General features: G+C 35.8%; 1 protein-coding gene across 1 annotated transcript; it reads right to left on the bottom strand.

Moving 5' to 3' along the window:
• Positions 1-57: 57 nt before the first annotated feature.
• Positions 58-5,563, bottom strand: LOC144439430 (acid-sensing ion channel 1A-like). The gene is made up of 7 exons (XM_078128719.1): positions 5,198-5,563; positions 4,075-4,173; positions 3,657-3,786; positions 3,012-3,068; positions 1,818-1,953; positions 1,214-1,305; positions 58-824 (listed from the first exon to the last, which is right to left on the bottom strand). The coding sequence occupies exons 1-7, from the start codon at positions 5,561-5,563 to the stop codon at positions 685-687; spliced, it is 1,020 nt and encodes a 339-aa protein (XP_077984845.1). The 3' UTR covers positions 58-684.
• Between the last annotated feature and the right edge of the window lie 19,575 nt (positions 5,564-25,138).

Here is a 25,138-nt window from a genome sequence, read left to right as displayed (position 1 = left end):
ATTACAGGTTTAAGCCATGGCCAGTAACACTTTGCAGATATGATGATTACACCAAAACTCATTTTCAATCAACTCTAATTTGATGGTCAATATTATGATGGAAAATATGTTTAAGACAAGCATTAATTCGTAGAAGATGCAGTAATCTAGTGTTAATAGAGACTATTAGGTAAGTGGTTATTTCCTAGACGATGCAGTAATCTAGTAAACTGACGACTATTTTAGGTAAGTGAACGCCACTAGTGACCGGGTTAAGACATGGCCTAGCTTTGCTCGTAGATGTTTAAATTACTTGCGAATGCAATTTAAAGTACCACGTGATGAGAATTTAACTTCAAAATATGATCTTGGAGAAACACTTGCTATTTTGGCCAAACGATCTTGTAGCTGTTGTTCTCATGTACTTGTGTGTACTCATTCTAGGTCTTCTAGTTGTTCATCTTTCATATTTTTAAAGTTAAGTTTGGAGTTTGAGATGGACATTGGTACTCAGTACACTGGAATGTTTATGAAGTGTGTCCGTTTGTTAAAATAAAAAATAATAAGAATGTAGTTGTTGTCAATAACGTATCATTAAAGATGGAGAGCTATTTGGTGATTGTTTGCGACTCCCCAATCGTAAATATTAGTCCCATACTTGGAATATTACGACGGATTGTATACAGTTTCAGTTTCTTTAGAGTTTTATTTTTTTCTCTCCCCTTTCATCATTTTAAATAATCCTCGACATCGATAACAAAGTAGAGTCAGTACGAATTCCCCGAATTCCCACATAGTCAGTATGCTTGCACCTAGACACAATCCAAGCTGGCCACCCATGTCACCTGGGGAAAAACGACACAAAACGTTTTTAAATGTTTGGTGAAATGACTCTAGTAAATTACATTTTTAACTACTAAAGAAAGAATTATTGACAATTATGCACAAACGCCATTCTAAAATTGATGTGGATTAGGAATAAATACTTTTCTACAGCTTTGACAAATGGGACAAGAGTAGGATGTGGAAAACGGTTATTCTAAATGTGATATCATTTTCATATCACAGATTATTATTTCTAAGAAAGCCCCTTAATACCATTTTCTAAAGTCGTATTTTCGACAAAGCTAATGATAAACACCAATGATGTCATTATTCGACTTTACTTTCTTTTCAAGTTTGCAAAATAAATAATACTGAGATACTTAAATACCCAAATGTACTTAATACTTACCTAGGAAATTGTCAATGGTATAGGCAATTTCTTGTTTTGTCATAAAAACGGATAAATCCTCCATGTAGATGCTGACAGCAATGAAATTTTTCCTGTCGGGAGAAGACAAACAGTAAATTGGTAAAGTTGAAGAACAGGGAATTCACCTTCACTATGCAAAAATCAATATAATAACTTTTGAATTATTAGAAATACACAAGACTGAATTGAAATAATTATGTAATAAAACTAACAGCATTCTCATTACCAATCGTTTTCTGTCCATATTATTTTGTTAACTTACATAACAAATCATAATGTGGATATTAAATGAATTGACCTTTACAACTCTATCGATTGGGTGATAAAGTTAACCATCACGACGAAAATACTGTGAACAAGGGAAGGATTGGTGACGATAAACGCAAATCGCTACTCACTATTAAGAGGTATCGATACAATTGAAAGTGGGTTTTATCCAAAAAATACAAAAAACGTAGTAATGTAAACTGTTCAAAGTAGTATACATACATAGTATATTTATCTTGTGCACATAATTTAGATTTCTGATGGCATTATGTACCTTTGGCAAAAGCATTATGTACCCCCGTAAGAGGCCACTCACCAAATCTCATCTTCGGACTTGTTGTAGGTTTCGGATATCTTTTGCAATACATGTTCTCCAGGAAATGATGCGAAACTCAAAGTTGCATGATATATTGTAGCGTCACATGGAGCTGGGCAGAAGTAGTCATGTTTGCCTGTAATGAATAAACACTGTGGTAAATTTCGGTTAACTTACTAATTTTGTTGAATTGAATTGTTTTTGTTTAAACACTATGCGTCCAGCAATGATCAGTTTGTAAGCATTTACCCGACTTCTGACCATCATGTATGACGTCAATGTTAATTTTTGGGGAAATTTCATTCATTTACAAATCGTGCAAATTTCGGGAACAAAGCGTCCATTGTTACTAGCCAGGATTTCATGGTGTGGGACCCCGAGACGTGTGTGTGACTGCCAAGCTTTAAGATCACTATTCAACCTTCTATTGCTACGCATCGTCGTAAACTGCAGCTTCTCTTACGCCACCGTCCAAGACGCACCGCAAAGAGGTTAATTCGCAGTGTCGTGTAAGAAATAACAGCTCTGGTTTGCGAGAATGTTGCTACGTGGATGTCACTCGTATGTATGACACCATGGTCGTATCAAATTAATTCTCAAGCAAATGATATAAATAGAATAACTTTGGAACATCGAACATTGCATATAGTGATTTGTGTCATAATGTATCGTAATTTCAAAAGCATGCTAGAACCAGAAAGGTATATGACTGAAATTACAGAGTTGAAATACAGGTATATATTGGCAAAAATGACATGTCTATGTCTTAGGCTTGGAGTTCAGGAGGGCGCTATACTGGTATTGACATTGACGATAGGATTTGTGAAATATGCTTAGAAGGGATCGAAGGCGAATATAATTTCACACTTTTATGTCCATTAGTATCAAATATTAAAATATGTCTCCTACCCAATTACCGCTATCAACCCGGGGTAAATTCTGTAATTTGATGAGGTCTAATTCCACAACTGTGTTGAGGAATCTTGGTAAATTTGTTTACAAAGCTATGGATTTATGAAAAGAATTTTATATGGACCCTTGATAATGCTCAATCTATTTGATAAGTTGGAACATTTTGCAACCTGTTATACTGCATTCTGTTTTTCATTAAATTGTTTAATGTCATATTGGACCGTGGTCTTAAGACGAAATAAAACTGTATGAAAACTTATATAAAAATAATCCCAAACTTACCTAAGACATTCGGGAGACATGTCACTTCTTCTTCAAGAGTACATAGCCTCTCATCACCTAAAGAAATATTTCATTCAGAGCAATCATTGCATCATTAGAACCATTTCCCTAAAAACATATTCTTAAAAAGCGTTCCAGAAGATCTTTTCATCTGAAATGATGTAGGTTTGAATTCAGATACTTCAGTATACTGTCTGTTTGCTGCCAATTACATGGTAGCTGATGTAAAAATGTCACATTAACTACTCTATACGTAGTAATGAATCAGTATGGAGATAGGATGATATTATAATACATAAACAACAATAATCGTCCATCTTCTTATGATATGATACAGGCATAACAGTTCGAGATCGTAGACATCAAAGTTTCGAAAGTCTATTCCTTTTTTTAGGTTTAAGTCTTTTTAACTAAATTCATTTTTATAATTTACTCGATGTGCTCATCTATTCAATCTATATCACGGTGATACATATGTAAAAGTTCATTTTGATTTGAAAAATTCCAAGTGGACATTATGGTATTGAACTTTAACTATGAAATTGAATTAGGTTATAGTTCGGACGTGACCAAATTGCATCGCAAAGACATGTTAAACATATGATAAACGTTTCAATAGCACAATAACAGTGAAGTGTCTCTAACCTGGCATGTACGGTGCTCTGCAACCACATGTTGCCAAGACAGAATTTGTACGTTTAGCTAGTTCACAATTAGCACCAGAATAATGCTTATAATAATCTAGACTTTCATCTTTGCAATTGGTTCGCTCCACCTTTTGAGATGAAAAACAACGACTAAAGTAACAAATTGACATTATTTACTTTCAATAAATAATCAGTGTGTTTAGTAGTCAGGTCAGTCTTTGTTATGTCATTTTTGGTTGTCAACTTTCCATTTACAAAGTGTATGAAATTAACTGGTCATCTTTACCAATAGAGTGACACGTGCTTGGCTTGTCAATATCATGACAGCTTGGCAGGTACTGATGGAAATCGATCATAAAGTTGCAAAGTCGAATAGTTCTATTTTTAGGGCTACATAAGGATTAGTCAATAACTACCCTGCTTGTTGTGAGAGCAACAGTTGCATCCATACCAGGTCCCAAAGCCATCCCTAGTTCACCGATTAGTGGGGGGTCAGTTGCTGAGTGTACCAGCATCTGTCACAAGAAAGATAAGACATCAATGTTTACCAATTGATTTATTAATTATATGTAATATTTGGGGGTTTTCAAGCTTTGTATCTTTGATGGATTTAAATAGTAATGGGACATCTTGTCTCAGCTGGTTGTTGGTACCACAAATAATAAATCATGTTAAAGAAAATATAAACGCAACCTTTGCCATTTATGTTAATGAGCTGAATAATGTGTTGACAAGTAAAATCCCAATTCATAGAAGAACGTCTGTTACGAATTTTCAATTACCTGTTTATTTTGAAGATAAAACGCTGTCCAACTAATATACAGTGTCCGAGAACTTCATAATTTAATAAGATAATTGTCCCCATTCTTTATTTACAACGAAAACTCCAAATAATTTATATCGTTGAAGGAAAATGGGGTTAGGCTCATGTATGCTTTAGTAAAACTGCTGTCGTCAACTTGACTATGGTTTCGAGTGATAAAAGAGGACCTTGGTAACTTGTCCATCTTTTAAATATTGCCCCAATGGAAATGTAATTTTGTGAAATTCCTGCAAAATATATATATATATATATATATATATATATATATATATATATATATATATATATATATATATATATATATATATATATATATATATAACATTTACTGCAATATCTTTTTCTTGACAATTGTTTGTATTTGTCAAGCCCTTGACCCATGCAGTAGTGCTTCTTTACAAGATTTCAAAGTTCAATAAGTTACCAAGGTGCTATTTTATCACCACAATTCATATTTAAGTTGATAGCAGTAGTCAATACGAATGTAGAAAAGACAAATATCCTTTCTTTTCAACATGTTTTGAGATGATTATTTGAGGAGAACGTAAAGTCGCAAAATCTGTCACTAACTTGTGCAATGTATTTTCGAGGCATACAAAGAAGGTTGTAAGCTTAATACTTTTAAAACGTCTGATTTGAAAGGAGAAAATGTTTAATTCAGTGTTTTGAATGAGTGAACGTTAAGGTAAGGTAGGTATTGGAGTTTATCAAATTACCTTTATTCCAGCTCCCCTGTGAGAACCATAAAAATATTCATGTTGTTGGAGATCCAGTATCATGTACAAACCATAGATACGTCCACGATTATGGACAAACAGAGGGTTGTCAGCATCACCATTGAAAGTATAGCAAACTCCAAAGTCAGCGAAGATTGTGGTAAAGTTCTCGGGATGACAAGTAGAATGTGTAGACCATTGGCATTGAACAAGGATGTCTTCTATCTTATGCGCAGCCACCAGTCCGAAATCTGTTATGTTAGTAATTTCGTTTGTCGAATCGTTGTATTTCATCCAATCTAAGCCTTCCGCATATATCGTTGTCTGGTTAAATGAGTACATATCCTGTAATAGTCTTTCTACCATTGTGTCTGCAACAATGCTTTTTCTGTATTTGTTGTAATTGCAAAACGTAACAGCTGGGAACTGTAATATTCTCCTTTGTTGGTACTCTACCACCGTGTTGACAGGTACGGATTGGTAGCGAATGAAGCTGTCTTTAAGTGTGATAGAAAGGCTAATGGCAGTTGCTAACATTAATGTGACCCAGAACAATCTGCAAAACAGGATGATAACTCATGGTCATCAATTAGTTCACATGTAAGTTTGGGTATAATTGAACCGTAGTATGACAAATGAATACTGTGGTTTGAGTATGCAAAAGATTGTTATCAACATATACAATGTCAAAGATGTGAAACGATAGTTTCGGTGATATCGCAGCAGTTACATTCATTCGAATGCACACTTTTCGTATGGAGGGGAAGGTTTACGCCACTGTTACTCTTGAGGTATGTTTTAAATTGATTGGTTATTATATTATATTATGTAATACTAAATAGGGTCACATTATATTTCACTGCTGTTAGCAACTCCTTACTCTAAAGAAAGTGAATATTTCTACTCAATTGTAATTTTAAAAGTCAAACAGCCAAAGGGGTAAAATAAAATTACTGGAGGAGTGGGACTTATGACGTGATGATATTCCCAAGTAGTCAGAAAGGTGACGCAATTTATCACGGAATGCATCTGTACTGTCATTATTACACTAAAATCGACAAAGCAGAGAGGGTTGATAAATTTTAATTATATTTTATATATTGACATTAGTTATTATGTTGATTATTCCTTTCTGCAGTGGTAGAAGTGTTGGACGAAATCTGTCACTGTACAATTGACTGAGTTCAGGTTTGTGTATATCTCAGTTTTTAGTAAATATGAAGAAAAGAGAAGACAATTTTCACTGCACTATGGTCTGACGAGACGAAGACAATTACTTGTTATCAGCTTAGCAAACAGATCGAAAAGCTCTTCTCTATAATCTAGGGAATTGAATATTTGATGATAATTACATCAAAGATTACTGTCATCACTTAGAGTAGGTGAAAACATGGATCAATAATGAGATTATAGATCTATGGTAAAATGAAATTGATTCTTAATAACAGAAAAGATACACAAATATGTTTATATGATGACTGTAACTCACTTTACTCTGCAAAGTTTGAATTGATCAGGAGTACTTGTCCGTGTATACAAACTCATCGTCTAGAAGTAAATAATTGCTTCAATGCATTGAATGTATACACAAACAGGTTTCAGCATATTTATTTTAATAAATACTAATTATGATGATTAATTTATTAGCTAGGTTTGGTAAACAGTATACACCTACACCATATTTGCCTACGTTACTTACGCTCTTTTTTCGAGTTTTCTTATCACCTACGAATCGTATGTAACGTCAGTGCTGTTCATATTTGTTGATAAAGGAAACCAAAATAGACCTTATCGACATTACATTCGGTGTGCGGTTAGTTCCACTGAATGACGGCAATTCTAATAAATACAATGCGAAGTATCGATGAATTTTCATTAACGTGACGCTCTCAATATCAAAAGAAATGACGCCTGTCTAACATAGCACAATATGCATACATAGCTGAGGGCTATTTTTACTTGTAGTGTAATAGTTTTTCTCAACCTATCTCTGCTCAGGCTGCAATAATTTTCACTAGCCTTTGTTATCGTCAGGTTTATTTATAGGTAAAATTAGAATTTCGTACTGGTAGTTACGGGACTACTCAAACAAAAGAAGAGAGAAAACGGTACTCTGCTACCTAGTTGAAAAATAAACTATCAATTGAAGTATGTTCATGTCGTCAGAAATTTCTAAACCTATCCATGGCCAGTATCACCATCATTCCAGTAAAAATCATTTGACTACTACATTTCACACATGTCAGCTTTATTTTAGATTTAAACAACAGAATATGATATTCAATAAAACGCCCCAACACGATGCTCAGTGGTATGGAGGGTTGACCTTTGACACATTTGATAATGAAGTTTTGAAGCACGTCACTTTAATGATGAATAGTACAATACTGAATAAACTAAAAGTGAAGCAAGATGTAAATATAAAGTATTTAGCCTTTATAAATTATGTTTTATCATTTTGCAGTTTTTACATCAAATATTTTCCTGATAATTTACCCCTAGGATTGAAATCGTGATGTGATGTTATCAATGAGATTTCATTGTCTACATTTAACTACATTTTGTAGGCAGACACAATCACCCTCCTCAACAAATCAGCTAAATTTACATCTGCTGCGCACCAATACCAAACACTGTTTATACGAAGTGAAACATTTCATTTGAAACACAAGACCTACCTGCGGGAAACAGCAATGGTTTGGTCTGTTGTGTATCTAATGCCATGAAGCGTAGTCTCCTGACTAAATTGTCGGAATTTTTCCACTCCTCCTGCACAGCACCCACAGCTGTTTGAACTTGAATTCTTCTTAATCATGGTATCATTGCAGTCAAGCTTCCCAATCTCGAGTGTCTCCTGGCTGTTCTGATTGACGATGCTAGCCATGATATACTGTACTGCTAACTTTCTGCACGAGTAGGTACAACAATCGCTGTGATATGAACACTTTCACCTCTGCAACAGGGCCACGGTACATGTTCTATTAATATTTATATACTACTATTTTATCATTGTGAGTGGTATATTGAAAATTATTTACCGGTCTTAGTAAACCAGTGGCCGTGTTTGGGGACATCGAAATTTGGCCAGTCTACATCTGAAGTGTAAACTTGGCAGGTTATTGATTTTATATTATGGATGGTGCGGATGAGTTGGTCTCATTATGCTTTAGGTAGAGTCCATATTATCATCTTTTCATTGTTATGCGAGTCAAGGAAAACTGAATGATAGATCCCTCATGCAAATATGAAATGATGAATGATGCATTTTAAATTAAGTACGACGGCGATTCATCACGCTATAGCTATGAAATAGAGGTCAAAATAGGAACTTATAATTGCGTCGCTGAAACTTCGTGCAAAGGCGCCAAGGCTGTTAGCTTTGGATTATAAGTCTTATAATCTCACGTCTTGTCTTAGATTACAGGCTTTGTTTAGCACATAACTTTAATAATGAATTCAATGAAAAATGACAAATATATAATTTATAATCGTTCATTAGTGATTATTGGATTACAAATTCAGTATATTTTCTAAAATTAACCAGTCCTAGTCGCGATGATAATAATGTATTATTGTTATTATAATAATAAAAGTGATAATTTGATTGATCTTCATAATATTAGCTTAATACGAAAGAGGGGTCAATGACCAGACATAATTATGTTTCTTGTAGACTGACGATAACATTTTGCTAAAGGCAATACATGCAACATTTATCATAACGTACTGGATTGCCCACTGGCACCTTGATGTAATTAAAGTAATGCACTGTTACTACAGGCGAGGATTACATAATTCAGAACTTCATACCAATAAATGAAAATTTATCATCATCATCATCATCATAATCATCATCATCATCATCATCACCATCATCATCATCATCATCATCATCACCATCATCATCATCATCATCATCATCATCATCATCATCATCATCATCACCATCATCATCATCATCATCATCATCACCATCATCATCATCATCATCATCATCATCATCATCATCATCAATTGTTGTTGTTGTTGTTTTTGTTGTTGTTGTTGTTGTTGCTGTTGTCGTCGTCGTCGTCGTTATCGTCGTCGTTGTCGTTAGCCTTATCAACCTTTGTTAACATACATCTCGTTGTCTCATTTGAATGCTGTTCTACGTCTTAAAATCATTTTAAGGATACGGTTGAAAACGAAAGACAACTGACTGCGACACAACCTAAGGTCCGTTTAACATTAACAGTAAATATATATGCACAACGAGCATTCGAGTTCCATTCAGAGATTGCAATCCTTATTGACTGTCACAAGTAGGTATATTTTCCTAATTTCAAAACTGATGTATGTCTAAGTAATGGACTCATATTGGGATTTTCAACTGGTATTCACTTGTCAGTGCTATTTAATTATCACCATAGTAATTTTAAGTAGAGCAAAACTCTTGTGTGTTACGATTTTGAATGTTTGTTGATCTTTGACATCCTATTGAACACACTCTGCCTACTAATACAATTAAATGAACGGGGTCAATATATCTATATATTTAACTATTTATACCTAGAAAACGTGATTGTAGAAGGATAGCAGTTTTAAAAGGTTCTTTAGGTTTACAAATTATAAATCTGTCTTAATCATAAACATCCATGGTACATCCAATTCGCACTTATATTGGGATAGTTGTCCCAAGGAAATGGAAATCGGTGTCATTCGGGGACAGTTTAGGGGGACATTGCCAGGGAAAGTTGTTCTGGGCCATTAGTAATAGGGACAGTTGTTCTTTGCCAACTGTACTAGGGACAGTTGTTCCGGGCCAATTGTGCTAGGGACAGTTGTTCTGGGCCAATTGCATTAGGGAGAGTTGTTCTGGGTCAATTGTACTAGGGACAGTTGTTCTGGGACAATTGTGTTAGGGACACTTGTCCTATGACAATTGTAATAGGGACAGTTCTTTTGGGACAATGGTACTAGGGACAGTTGTTCTGGGCCAATTGTAATAGGGACAGTTGTTCTGGGCCAATTGTAATAGGGACAATTGTTCTGGGCCAATTGTACTAGGGACAGTTGTCCATTGACAGTTCTACTAGGGACAGTTGTTCTGGGCCAATTGTACTAGGGGCAGTTGTTCTGGGCCAATTGCAATAGGAACAGTTGTTCTGGGCCAATTGTACTAGAGACAGTTGTCCACTGACAGTTCTACTAGAGACAGTGTTTCTGGGCCAATTGTACTAGGGACAGTTGTTCTGGACCAATTGTACTAAGGGGTAGTTGTTCTGGGCCAATTGTACTAGGGACAGTTGCCCATTGACAGTTCTTCTAGGGACAGTTGTTCTAGACCAATGGTAATAGGGACAGTTGTCCTATGACAACTGTACTAGAGACAGTTTTTCTGGGCCAATTGTACTAGGGACAGCTGTTCTGGGCAATTGTACTAGGGACAGTTGTTCTGGGCCAATTGTACTAGGGGCAGTTGTTCTGGGCCGATTGTACTAGGGGCAGTTGTTCTGGGCCAATTGTACTAGGGGCAGTTGTTCTGGGCCAATTGTACTAGGGGCAGTTGTTCTGGGCCAATTGTACTAGGGACAGTTGTTCTGGGCCAATTGTACTAGGGGCAGTTGTTCTGGGCCAATTGTACTAGGGGCAGTTGTTCTGGGCCAATTGTACTAGGGGCAGTTGTTCTGGGCCAATTGTACTAGGGACAGTTGTTCTGGGCCAATTGTACTAGGGGCAGTTGTTCTGGGCCAATTGTACCAGGGACAGTTGTTCTGGGCCAATTGTACTAGGGACAGTTGTTCTGGGCAATTGTACTAGAGACAGTTGTTCTGGGCCAATTGTACTAGGGACAGTTGTTCTGGGCCAATTGTACTAGGGGCAGTTGTTCTTGGCCAATTGTACCAGGGACAGTTGTTCTGGGCAATGGTAATATGGACAGTTGTTCTGGGACAATTATACTAGGGGCAGTTGTTCTGGGCAATGGTAATAGGGACAGTTGTTCTGGGCAATTGTACTCGAGACAGTTGTTCTGGGCAATTGTACTAGAGACAGTTGTTCTGGGCAATTGTACTAGAGACAGTTGTTCTAGGCAATTGTACTAGAGACAGTTGTTCTAGGCAATTGTACTAGGGGCAGTTGTTCTAGGCAATTGTACAAATGGCAGTTGTTCTGGGTAATGGTAATAGGGACAGTTGTTCTTGGCCAATTGTTTGGGGTATTTCTCTATTTGTATGGACAGCCTGACACGTTAAAGTTGTCGAATAGTGTGTATCTAGATATGAATGTAGGTTTAATCACAGGAGCTTGAAATTGGGCATATTTGTTTACATTGTTTTGTTTTTTGTGTGTATTGTTTACCTTTTGTTTTTTGTGTATTGTTTACCTTTTGTTTTGTGTGTACTGTTTACCTTTTGTTTTTGTGTATTGTTTACCTTTTGTTTTTACAAAGATTTGTTTTTGTTTCCTTTTTTTGCTTTTTAAAAATATCTTTTCCCTACAAGGTGCCATGTGATCAAGTAATGATTTGAAAAGCTGGTGTTTTTTTTCTAAATCAATTTTAACCTCTTCTTTTGCTTTTACTATGATTACCTTGTTACTTACTTATGAGTTAGTTCTGCTGAGCGCCCTCAACCATTGACCTTTCCTCGGTCCCACTTACCATGTAATTAGTAGTTTTCATGGTGAGTGGGGACGAGGAAGGGTCCTCGTTTGAGGGCGCTCAGTCAGTAGAACCAACTCACCGTTAGCGTTAGCAAACACACCTATAGACGTTTACTGTCGTCGAAATCAAATATCATTGTTACTGCAGTAGTGACAGGTTGGCACCACTTACTCACTCAGTTAGAATGTATACTACTACCACCACCGCGTGTGTTGTATTAATGATTGTGATTTTTATCAGACGGCACTTTTAACCCATACTTTATATTGTGATGGAAATGTCTCAAGTCCATATCGGAAAGGCATAAAATGATGGCCTGATACAACTGATGACAGTATTAATGAACGAATAAATCGATTTCCGTACAGTTAAGATTGAATCATTACAAAGAAGGAAAGGATTTCTTCTCACTTTCTTGAGATTTGAACAAAGAAAGATATGTGCAATTGGAAAAAAGGTTGAATTTAAAGATGTAGTATTCTCGACAGGTATTCTATTGACAAAAATAGTTTGACTGCCTGAAGAAACCAACTAATTTTACATAGAAACTATTCATTATGAAGTATGGAGTATAAAGCGCTATTTATCGTAGAGTCCAGAGAGGGCGCGCCAGCTCAGTTTTCAGGGAGCCACACTCGTTCTTACCGCCTACTATTAAGCTAACCCGTCGAAATACACCCATCAATGGCAGACATAAAACATCACATCAGTATATTTACTAAACTACGATGCTTTGAAAAGGCGGCAAGTGAAGTAGAACGGTTGGTTCGTGACCTGGTGAATTCAGACGATCGTACTCGAGGAAAAGTGATAGTCGAAAAGTTTAAACAGAGCAGAGAAGTTTCAAGCGACCATATTGATTGTGACACACATACCGTTATCGTTGTGATCGATCCACGTCAAAGTAGGGTTTGCATTTCACCGGATACAAGAGACAGACAGATTGACCACAGAAACCAGTTGGAAAGACTTTGCGAAAAGTTTACAAAACCAAGAGGTAGGACTTTGTTTCATAACATAAGGGGTAAGGGTACATGTGTGAGGTAGTCACAATTATAAACAAAGGTTGAACTGCCACGTTACATTGACGGATATTGATTGGTCATATACCGGAATGGGGTGTTAATAAGCCGGGCAAATGTTGCCAAATAAAGTCGTGCCCGGAAATTTTTATGTTTTAAAACATGCTCCGTTATCACTGTGTTAAAATTCTATGATCCTATAAGTCTTTCTTTTTACTGTAATGCATTTCAGGATCTGTCCTCATCGTTCTTTACGGCGACGTTCGAAAGTCCAGAGATCTTGGATATTATAAAGTTATCACAGATGCATGGCTTAGAACTTGGAGATACAATGATGTGCAGGCACACACCCTAGCAACAAGCGGCAGAATATTCTCCGCCATCGATGAATTCAACAGCAAACAGCGAGAAACTCTGATTGACTATATTGACAAACTAATATTGATTCCATCTTGTAGACGTGTTTCAAATGTGTTAATAATTGGTCGAAGAAACCATTCTCACTTACGTGGTCAGTTTCAGTGCAACCCATTGCTGAAAACTTCAACTCTCAAACAAAGCCGTCATTTCATTCTCGAGTGTACAAAACAGCTTCCAAACTTCAGAAGGACCAAACACACTGAAGATACAATTGTGAATTCATATTACGTTTTTCTACCAGACGAGAAAGATAAGTGTGAATCTGGTAAAGCACATTCGATAAGACGTTACGTCTACGATTCTCTCGTTGCTAGGAAGTTCGTCGATAGCGGCTTCAACAATTCAATCAGCCTTGGTTGCTTGAAGATTGCCCGTAAGCTTTGGTTAAACCGATTCCCTACCTTTAACAGAGTTATATTACTGTGCAATAGCGGAGAATGCTTCTGTGATATCATGGACGACCATGACAATGTCAGAAGACATGTAAGGCGAGAATTAAGTAAGTTTTAACAATATGTTTTTTAATCGTCAATAGAAACTATGTAAAATGTTGACTTGAATACGATTTGAAATCTGTTTTGGTTTCAAGCATCAATTTCAAAGGATCGTCAACATTGTGTTCACTGTTGGTATCACAGATAGACTAAATCTCACTCCATGGACAATGTTATCATGATATTAAAAGGTAGTCAGCTAGTTTCAGAAACTGTTTTGAGTTTTATTAAGGCCATCCGGTTTTCATTTCCGTTTAAAGTGAAATTATAATGTGTTAAAATATCGGATGCTATACAATGCAATGTTTGATACACCTATTTAGTACTTATAAATTTTACAATACAAAACCACATGTTAAAATAAAAACAACTATACATGAACGATTTTACAACGTCAGCTCGTTCATGCCAACACTTTATAGAGGATTTCTTCTGCGATTAGCTTCACAGTTGAAAGGGATATCCTCTTTAAGACGTTAAATAAATAAATGAATAAATAAATAAATAAATAAATAAATAAATAAATAAATACACTAAATTTATAAGAAGTCGTTATGCATTGTAAGATAAACGTTTGCTCTCTTTCACTCCCAGGAAAGCTACACATAAAGTTGAATGGAGATGTGCTCCCCCTATTGACCAGTGATGTGGAATCAGACCATCTTCTCTCTAAGGTGTACACGAGCATAAAGTGTAAAATCGATTATGAAACTGAAGTCGCTGAAGACGATATAGTTAAAAAGAAAGCACACTTGGCAACACTTGGATATAATGATCCATTCATTATGAAGTTATATACTATGTATGCATTCCAACCGTCGTTGATATCAGGAGGTAAGGTATAGAAAGTCTGCTAGATTCAGTACAAATGTATGAAATGCACTATCGAATTGAAATTTCCATAATTGGGTAAATTAATGCTAATGCTCGCGAAAGCAATATTCAAGACCGAAGTATTCTTCCTGTTGTCATTTCGTATAAGTTATATATGATAGAAAACTGGTGAACGTTTGGATATTTAACAGCCATTTCAGCATGTCATGTCTTAGATCCCATTACCTGATATAGATCAATGTCCATTCTATTTCAGCAATGGTCGAAAGACGATGATGACAGGAATTACGAAGAAAACAGAAGTATGCACTATGACCTACTCAAGTTTGGACTACTTTAACGTTGTTGTCAGGTCAATAATATCTGATGATAATCACTAGCTACTTTTAACGTTATCTTTCAAAATTAAAGGTGATTCAAAATGCTCACATTCACTAATGCTATTTTGCTAGACGACGTGTTTGTGAAATGTATAACGTAAATCTATGTTGAGGGTTGTCTTTGGCCGCGTGGTTAAACCACTTGCCTCTTACTACTATGGTCAGGGTTCGAAAACATTCAGGGCTTGATTAAATTTACCACGCTGTAAGTAAGAAGAGTGGCGTTCAGTTTGACTCTACCGAACAACACAGTTTTCCTCGAGTACTCCGGTTTCCTCCTACATAACCCGTCACTAGTACTGAACCCTCTCTGGACGTCTTGGGAGATAAGTGTTTATATACTTAAAGGACTATCCGGTATAAATAAAGACTATTATTATTCAATCAAAATTTACAGTTCCCAGTTGGTGGTATTTGGTCATGCATCAAATAGTCCACTCAAATTTCCTACAAAGTTGAAGGTGAACTTACTTTCTCTGGTTAGACATGAACACAATGACACTTGATTGCTACTGAGAACATTATTATACGACTCAATTTTAATATAATGTACACATGTGTACAGATTTAGTGAAATTGTACACATGTGTACAGATATGGTGAAATTGTATTTGAATTATGCATTTTGGGTTATTCTGACGTCTTTCTCTTCATATGCAGATTACTATAAATGCGTGGATATATAAACATCTACCAAATAAAGGAATACACAGAAAAACTGCACGAAAATCACATAGATTGCCTTTATTCAATTACAGTATTTAAGTTTTTAATCGCCACCTTAACCATAGGTGATCATAGTGGATCTACAAAACATGATACCTACCTACCTACCTACCTACATACATACGTACGTACGTACGTACGTACCGACCTACATGTACATGCAAACACACACGTAGACCGACCGACAGAGGATCACAGACAATCAGACAAAGGGGTCAACAGTCAGCCATTTAGCCAGCCAGCCAGACACAAAAAAAGACAGGTGTTCAGATAGGCAAACATGTCAAAAACATATCAGGGCATGGATGACAAGAATGACATGTTTTCAGATGAATGACCGCACTCTGTTAGCAATACACAATAACATTTCTTTCCTGTTCGAGGCGAGGTCCAGTTTTTGACACTGATATATTTTACTTCTTTTTTGGAATTTGACATGTCCTGAAAGTAGGCCACTCGTTAAATATGTACATTCGTCAATGTGACGGAAATTGACTCCAAGATCAATAATGAGACATACTACAGGGTGTTGTTCAGAATAACATGTATGTACCACCCACTAAATTATATTGACTTTTGATTAACAATAACAGTGTGAATCTAAAGTCCAAAAGGGGCCAGGACAATTAATGAAAAAGTTAAGTCAACAACTATACGAATTGGTATTGTGTCATATCTGTCTTTAAAAGGAATTTTATGAATTTAACAATTGACGCATGTTCGACGAGATGTCATTTTGTTACTTCGCAATTTTTTTTGCTGTTGATAAATTGAGGTTTGTGATAACCTATAAAGTAAGTCGTCTCCAGATCTTCAATTTTTGGTAAAAGAAATAGTGTAGTCGCTTTGATAATATATAAAGGATATTAGACTAAGTTTTGATGTAGATTTAAAGTGTACGTTAATGGAGTGTTTAAAATAATACAAAAACTTTCCGCTATTGAAATACACGTGTAGGGACACTGAACAAAATTCTTTGGGTGGTGTATATTACTAATTGAATTGGACAGAAGCGCAAGATTTTCCCTTTTGGCAGCTCCTTTAGATTCAAGTAACAAGCAATGTAGGAAAGGGCTGCACATCACTACTTGGCACTAAATGAACTTACAGATTTGAAATGTAGGGTCGTAAATATGAGCAAGTGAAATGGGAAAATATATTAAGTCTATTACTTTGTATAGCTAATGTAACATGAGAAAAAAAGCAAAATGTAAACATTACCACACATCATGACATCATGACATCATACTTATTATATTATAAATATGGATTGTGTAACACATGATCAATCAAAATTCTGAGATGTGACTAGATCATTCCTAAAATTTTGGTTTGTGACCGCAATCAAAATGTATTTATATTTATGAGTCATGAGGTCTCTCATTTGCAGAATCTGTTCAAAAATTAGCATATCATAGACATTCCTGACACGTTGTTGGCTATTAATACCAAGTGATTTCATGATCATGAACCATTCACCTTGATACACTGACCAAACAACAAGAATGGTATGACATGCGTGTTCGGGACATTGAAGTGTTTGCGGTGTTTATTGATACTTTTGATAGCTATTGCCCACCATGGATAGAAGTGTGTATATGACCATGCATCGTCTTAACAGCTGCATTATGAATATATATATACGCTATGCAAAAGGCGGTCACAATCCAACACGGATACAGTGTAAAACCGATGACACGATTTTCGATCTTGCTGGTCGAATACGTCGCGCAGAACAATTTCGTTTACCGGACCCAGACATTGATGAGTCTGACATAAATATATACTTATTGGAAAACGACCAGAGGGAAGAGAAATTGAGACCAGAAGTACCTTTGTCAGATGTAAAAGATCGACACTTAGAGTTCGATATTTGTAAGTAACATTTTTCACAATTGGCGTCGTGATCACAACGCTGTACAGTTACATGCATTATCCGTTCACACACAGACTAATCGATCGACGTAATGAATCAATAAAGATGTATCTTCCTCTGGGATGGGAAGCATTACTTGTAACTATGTAAGCGCATAATGTTAAAGCAGTCGAATTACAACCTAAGTCAATCAGAAATAAATGGCAGCGAAGAGGCTTGAACAGACAACTTGCAGATTAAAAACTAACCACTCTGACCATTTCGTTTGTCGTGGATTCATGTCTCATCTTAGCTGCTATATATTGTATACAAGCTAAGATGAAATATTTCATATTTCATATTTGTATTTGACAAGATCTATGTAACAGTCACATATCCACATAGTACGACATTACATAGCAAAACATAGCTCAACACGTCTTGAAGATTGTGAAGGAAACAGTGTAACACAATATTATTCTTATACTTTCAGCTTGTGATGAAATCTATATAAAACATACTGAGTCACGCACCTTGGTCACCATGATCTACCGAAAACACGACACAGTTGAAAGTCTATGTCACAAGATAAGACGAAGACCAGACAAGTTCAAGTTGTCCGATGAAGATATGAGAGTTATAGAGCTAGAAACCTGCGAAATACGTGTCTTTTCAAACCGTTCGGTAGCAGGTGCCGTCACACAGCCTTTCAGTCATTGCCAAAGAATTGATTCTATCGCATCAAAGTCAAAATATCTGGAATTTTCCATTCAAACGCTTAAAAACATTGTGACGATAGGTAGGTATCACAGAATTCTAAAAGTTTGATTCCACAGCCAATACAGTCATACAATTCGCCATCTTGATGGGTTCAACGTTTAGTATTTCTTTTATGTAAGATTGTCAATTCAAACTCTTCTAGTTATAAAGGATCCCAGAGGTCAGGGTCTATCGCCTATTGTTCAGGATTCCAGTGTCTATCGTTTCAACTCCACATTGTATGGTAACGTTGGAGTTGCTAAATGTTGTTACAAACCATTGGTTCAGTTTTATGTAAACCACAAGAAGTACGTCCTTATATGTATTGTACAAATTTGTAAACATGGTTTCAAGTTGCTCCCAGAAAGTCGAAACAATAATCACAGCCAAAAGGAGGTATCATTGGGAGGACTTTGAACCTACACACACACCACGACGATGTGAAGTTGTTTAGATGTGTATTCAATAACACGAACCGTTTGTAGTTACAGTTTCTTATGATATAAATCACACTGGGAGAGAAATGTTAATAAAAACAATTACAATTTATGAAGTATGAAGTATGAAGTATCCGTTTGGTTAAAGCCGGTTAACGCCATTTGCAACTATCCCATAATTCATTCGACGTATTTTAAAACTCCTTGTTGTACAGCTAATTATAATTACCTACAGTGGCTACTTTCTATATTTGAAAACAAACACCCTAAATTAGTCTACTATTCTTTTCACAGATGACACGAAGAAGGCAGCATGTGGACAGAACATAGCTTTGTTTGGAACACCAGGTCACGGCAAATCTTCAACCATTAATACACTAGTAAAAGTCAGTTTCTTCAGAGGCTTTAACGTTATAGTAGTAGTTTTAGAATATCACGCTTACAGTTTTGTCATATTAGCATGGTATTTTTAATGTCCTCTTCATGACGTTACATCACACAAGGAAAAGTTCACCAACGTCCAATAGATATTTGGTAGTCCGAATATACACATACATAATAGTATATCATGTTAAATTGATCGATCATGACTCAACACTCGTGTCTCTCTGTAAGGTTTGCAGAATGTAAAGATTTACATAAAATTATTAGACTACACTCTTACAGTGTACAACCAACCAATCACATCTATTCATTCAATCATCAACCAATCAAAACTTAAACTTCTTCACCAACTACGGATTCTTTGTATTTAAACAATTTCATCGGTATTTAATGATGGAGTAATGCTTCTGTATTAACATATGTCTATAATGTTTTAATTACACAAATAACTGTGCTTGCATATACGATATTTGTCCATAGGCATTCATTTGGAGATTTGTGCAGATAGTCCAAACGTAATAACTGTGCGTGCATATACAATATTTGTCCATAGGCATTCATTTGGAGATTTGTGCAGATAGTCCAAACGTAATAACTGTGCTTGCATGTACAATATTTGTCCATAGGCATTCATTGGGAGATTTGTGCAGGTAGCCCAAACGTTTAATAATGAGGGAGCAGCAGGTAAGAAAGTGTACAAACCTTACAAGATAAAGGTGGGCGATACCTTTTTTACACTCTGTGACGTTCCTGGAATTGGGTTACAAGCAGTGGTTCAAGACAAAGGCTACTTTGCCGAAGACCAAGCTAATAAAGAAAGAGCGAAGAAAATCGTGAAAAACATCCTTGAAGGTAAACTGCCAGCTGAGAAACCATTGGACTACAAACCATCGAAATTTTTTAACAGGGGCTGTGGTAAAATCCATGCCGTTGTATACGTCCATAAATTTGGTACTGAGATTGACGGACTCCATGTACCAATATTTGAGGCGGCCAGGGAATATGGTGAGCATAAGTTTTCATTGATGTCAACTCGTTGATCAAATATATCGACGTGTTTGAAATATTTTGTCTAGAAATGTGGATTAAGCATTCTCTTATGTATATTAAACGCATTTTGAAAGCTCAGTAATGTTGTTAGAAAACTGAACAAAGAAAATATGCCATTTAATAAATGGGTAATTATGAATGGCATATGTATTAACAATATGTTTTCTTTTCCTGGAACTTCATCAGAAAGCATGAAAAGGCCACATCTCAAGGTCATTGTACCGCTGCCGAAAAATCTTTGAAATTTGAAACTGTTTATTTTTATGTGTGGTTTCTCTTATTAGGAAACGGAATTCCCTTGTTTGCCATAATCACTCACATCGATTGTGCACAGTTTGAGCCGAACAGTGCTATTGCCCACCGGAAACGCCTCGCAGAAGAAGTTGGAATTGATATTGCTTGTATCTTCATGATTTCAAATTTTGACGGTGTCGCAGAAGCTGAACATCACGACCCAGAAAGAGATAGAGATGCATTGACAATTCTACATACCATTCTACAGGGTGCCAAGCTATACATGAACGGGGGAAATATTGATTATCATGGAGAGGCACGACAAACGAGAGGAGGTAGAAAGTTGAAGCATTATGTTGAACTTGATAAGTCACGTTAATATTTCCATAAGGTGAAACCCTCGATAGCTTTATACGTAACCTACATTCACAGCAGTTAATATTTGGCTATACATCTCACTGTGAAAGACTTACCATGACAAAGAACTGATAAAAAGGTGCAATTCGTAAATTCTTCTCTACAAGCCATTCATAACAGTTTATATTTGCCCACATATATCTCCTTTGGAATGAGTTATCGTCATGAACAGAGGACTGGTGAAAATGTGAAATTCGTAAACGATTCTACCTACATACGATTCATAAGTTTGTATTTGTAGGAATATCTTATCACGAATGAGTTATCGTCATGACAACATGACTAATAGAAAGGTAGAATTGAATTTGTTCATGATTCTATATCTCCAGATATATCTCATCACCAATGAGATATCGTTATTGTATTGTATTAAACGCTTGGTCCAAACACAAACTTTGAAATTGTTAGCCGAAAGACAGCACATTTCAGTATTTGTCAACAGATTGGCCTATTATTCAGAATACATGACAATACGGAGATATTGTCATGGCAACAGAACTGATAACTATTCACGTCATCCTGTCCAGATGGCCCAAGGAAGACATTTTGTAATTTCGGAGACAGACTGAAAAAGTAGACGTTTTACATACTGTTCATATATCACAACTTACCTGTTTTTGCTGATTTTTCTTTGTTGTATTCTGATTCATTCCTCACTTATTTAGGTTAGACATCTTTATCAAAGATATCAACGAGACGAATCTGACTGTCAGTTTATTTGGTAACCTTTGATCAAATCTTTGTTGACCACAATGTGGTATGCTATACTTACCAGTAGTGCTGTAAGCACAATATTTTCAGAACCTTTTATCTAGATTTGTTGACAATGTTATTATATTAAAAAGTTTGATTTATAAAACTAGGTTTCACACTGTTGTGAACTTTTTCCGTCTGTGTGCTCCTAATAATGGTATTCGTCATTAGTTTTGTAATCAGTTCATAGTTCATTATAATATTGAATTCCTTGTTTTAGGACGAAAGTAAAAATCACAATATATTGAGGTCATCTGCCGTCTATATATTAAAAGCACAAATGTTGTTCACCATGACAGACATGCAGGGTGGACATACTACTATATCCACTATTTACATGCTACTGGACATCGACATCGACACCACTAACACGGAAATATAACAAAATTGATATACATATAATGTGGGGTGGTAGACGATGACGGTTTTCAAAGCCCGTAACCCACAACAGTAAGCTTTTCTTGCATGAGAAATATATCCAAATTTCACGAGCAATATTCCGATCTCCCAAAAGTGTCGAGTCGTAAGTCATTTATCAGTCAACAACCCCCACCCTCACCCCTGATATCGAATACTGGGTGTAGTGAGTTCATCTCGGTTGAAAAATAATACATTTTATGAAATGAAGCATCAAGAGTAAATTAGCTAGTTATTCGGTGAAAATTGAAATACTACACCCAAAGTTACACATATTGTGGTGATCGTTGTTAACATGGCTAATTGATGACGTAATGTTTCAATGTTATCATGATCAGCTGTCTAAATGCTATGGTATGACACGTAATTCGAAAAACTAGACACATTGTCTACTTAACATGCACTGTTTTGCAATATATTTGTGTGTCTATTTACCTTATGGGGCTGAACCCGGATACTGATACGTCATACATGATACATAGGTGTGCAAAGGTGAAGTTTTGACATTTACATCAAATGTTAGATCCTTTAAACAAAGGCAAAGGTACAAGGTTTCTTTTCTGTTTACAAAGGGTCAGTTATTGATTTTTGTTTCGACATTTCACTGACAGAAAATATGAAAAGAATTTAGTTACTGATAGTTCCAAGTGTTTTGTAAATATTATATGTTTAGACCTACAATATGTTGGGAGTTAATGTTACACGACAATTGGACAGTAACACGTTGCTGTACAATTACATGGGATGACCATACCTAAGGTATGCATTTCATACATGTTTAATGAGCAATATCAAATTACGCGAGCAATCTCAAACTTTTAATTAATCACCTCAAGGAGTGCGAATTTTTTCCAACTTTGGTGAACATAATTTTTTATCATACCCATGGCTAGTGCCAAAGTCATCTTCGGCGCTCTATCTTCACTTAGTCAATTTAATGAATGTTTTAATGTCGACATGTCCATATTGCTAAATACGACGAGAACTTTACCATTTCTTTTCTCATTCGATAATGAGGGTATCCATTACGATACATGATATGGCGCCCTCTGTTGATGGGTTATATGAAAAGTGGTGATTGTATTTCAGGAGATGACCTCACGGTATTAACCCAATAATGGGAAATAAGATCAGGCATCAATTATATTTCAGTGTAATTCGTATTTAGACAATATTTGTTTTTCTTCATTTCAACTACAAACCAGATGTAAATAGTCGGCCTTCAGTAGGGACAAAATAGCACAATTTATGATTTATGTTCCCATAACATTATCTCTACATAAATGTGCAACTATATTGAAATGTGAAGGATCCACAACAGTACCTTCTTTCTCTTGAGTGAACCATCTCTCTTATGAAAAATACTTATATCTATTCATTAATCAGTTTAATTTTAGAGTAAATTGTTGGCTAAAACCCTCAAATGCTAATGGTGTTATGACAGTGGGTGTTTATATGAAGGATACTGTTACGTATAACTTGAAGGTATTAGCGCCCTCAGACATTATTACGTTGACAGTCTAACTCAGTACCTGGTGGAGGGTAAATGTAAAAAATACAGACTCCGACTGATTCTATATTTGATTGCTTTCTTCCTTCTCAATCAACATCTAAAACAACAAATTTATTGATGTAACTTTAATTTTAAAAAGAGATCCTTATAAACAACAGGGACAACGCAATGTATCATATGAAATGATGGTACTGCCATTTTTCTGATTTGGATTGGTAAATAGCCAATACGCAAGTAAATGGCAAATGGAGAAAACTATTTCAAGTTTAGTTTTGTTGACATAAGAACTGGTATGTAGATCCGCGAGATGTAAAACTATTCAATTTACCACGGTCGTAAGTAATACTGAAAAGATGTAACTGGTTTCTTATGAAATGTTGTAAGTCAAGGTTGTACATTTTGATTTAAATGGTGGCGCAAAAAACAACAACACCACGAACTATGACATGCATTGGAACACACGTATGACTAAGCACGTTATTTAATGTGTTTACCTCGTGCCGTGAGTAACTGATCAGACAACGAGGTACTTGAGAGAGTATCAAAGTCGAACACTATAAATAATAGTTCCCTTCAACCTTTCCTCTTACCCGACAATAGTGATAAATAATGCAGGAGCAACCCCCAAGTGAAAATGTAGTCTGATGTCATTTTAATCGCAACACGAACTAATTTTCACGTTACTCCTACAAACGTTAAACTGTTGCTGGACAACATGGCCACAGCGTCTGGAGTATACGAAGACATGCAATTGGGTGAAGATAACACACTGAATATGTATGTGCGCAATGCGAATGGCGGTCTGAATCCTGTACGAGTACGTTGTAGAAAATCTGATACCGTCTATGATCTTGCTGGTAATATACTGAAGACGGAACACTTTAAGCTAAGGCACCTCAATTATGACGAATCAGATATTAATGTGTTTCGACTAGAGAACGACCAGCGACAAGAGAAGTTAGGACCAGAAGTGTCTCTAATGACATTGAAGGACGGTAAGCTTGAGTTTGATATCGGTAAGTGGATTACCATGTTGTGGTTTTCAGAGATAAAGTTGTACGACACAATACACCATAGTTGTCAACTTTTTTTAGATGACATTAACTTTATATCATCAACATTGCAAACTCACATTTGATTTGTTGTGGTCGTAGCATGTTTATTTTATTTGTCATTGACACGATCTTGTCATTTATGTTCATTATTGGTGTATTAAACTCCTTGTGTTCTAACTGTATATACAATGTAAGATTCCGTTTTATTAACTGTGTTTGACAGGTAGCTTGAACAACTTGAATAGCACTCGCCACGGTTTTTATTACCTTGCAAGTAAACTTTTCATGTTGTGTGGCTAGAGTCGATTAACTTTTATTTTTCAAAACTATTTTCATATATTTCACTATAAACAGCACAACATCAGTAACGTAGTGCACCACAACACACAACATTACATTATATAACACAAAACAAAGTAAGCACAAGATCTAGACATGACGACATAACATAACATAAGATGACACAAAACAAATACAACCACAACAATAAATAACAACAAAATATACAATTCATGAAGTAAGCCTATAATAATATTCTATTTTGCAGC

Source organism: Glandiceps talaboti, chromosome 8 (assembly GCF_964340395.1).
Source record: "Glandiceps talaboti chromosome 8, keGlaTala1.1, whole genome shotgun sequence".
Taxonomy (NCBI): Eukaryota; Metazoa; Hemichordata; class Enteropneusta; family Spengelidae; genus Glandiceps; species Glandiceps talaboti.
Note: the sequence above shows the minus strand (reverse complement) of the source record. Positions and strands in the feature narration are given on the sequence as shown.

Coding starts and splice junctions, on each gene's coding strand:
- LOC144439430 (XM_078128719.1), bottom strand. CDS start 5,563: ATGGTAGAAAGACTATTACAGGATATGTACTCATTTAACCAGACAACG. Junction 4,174..5,197: donor ACAGGGGAGCTGGAATAAAG/GTAATTTGATAA, acceptor TTCTTGTGACAG/ATGCTGGTACACTCAGCAAC. Junction 3,787..4,074: donor TTGCTCTCACAACAAGCAGG/GTAGTTATTGAC, acceptor TCATCTCAAAAG/GTGGAGCGAACCAATTGCAA.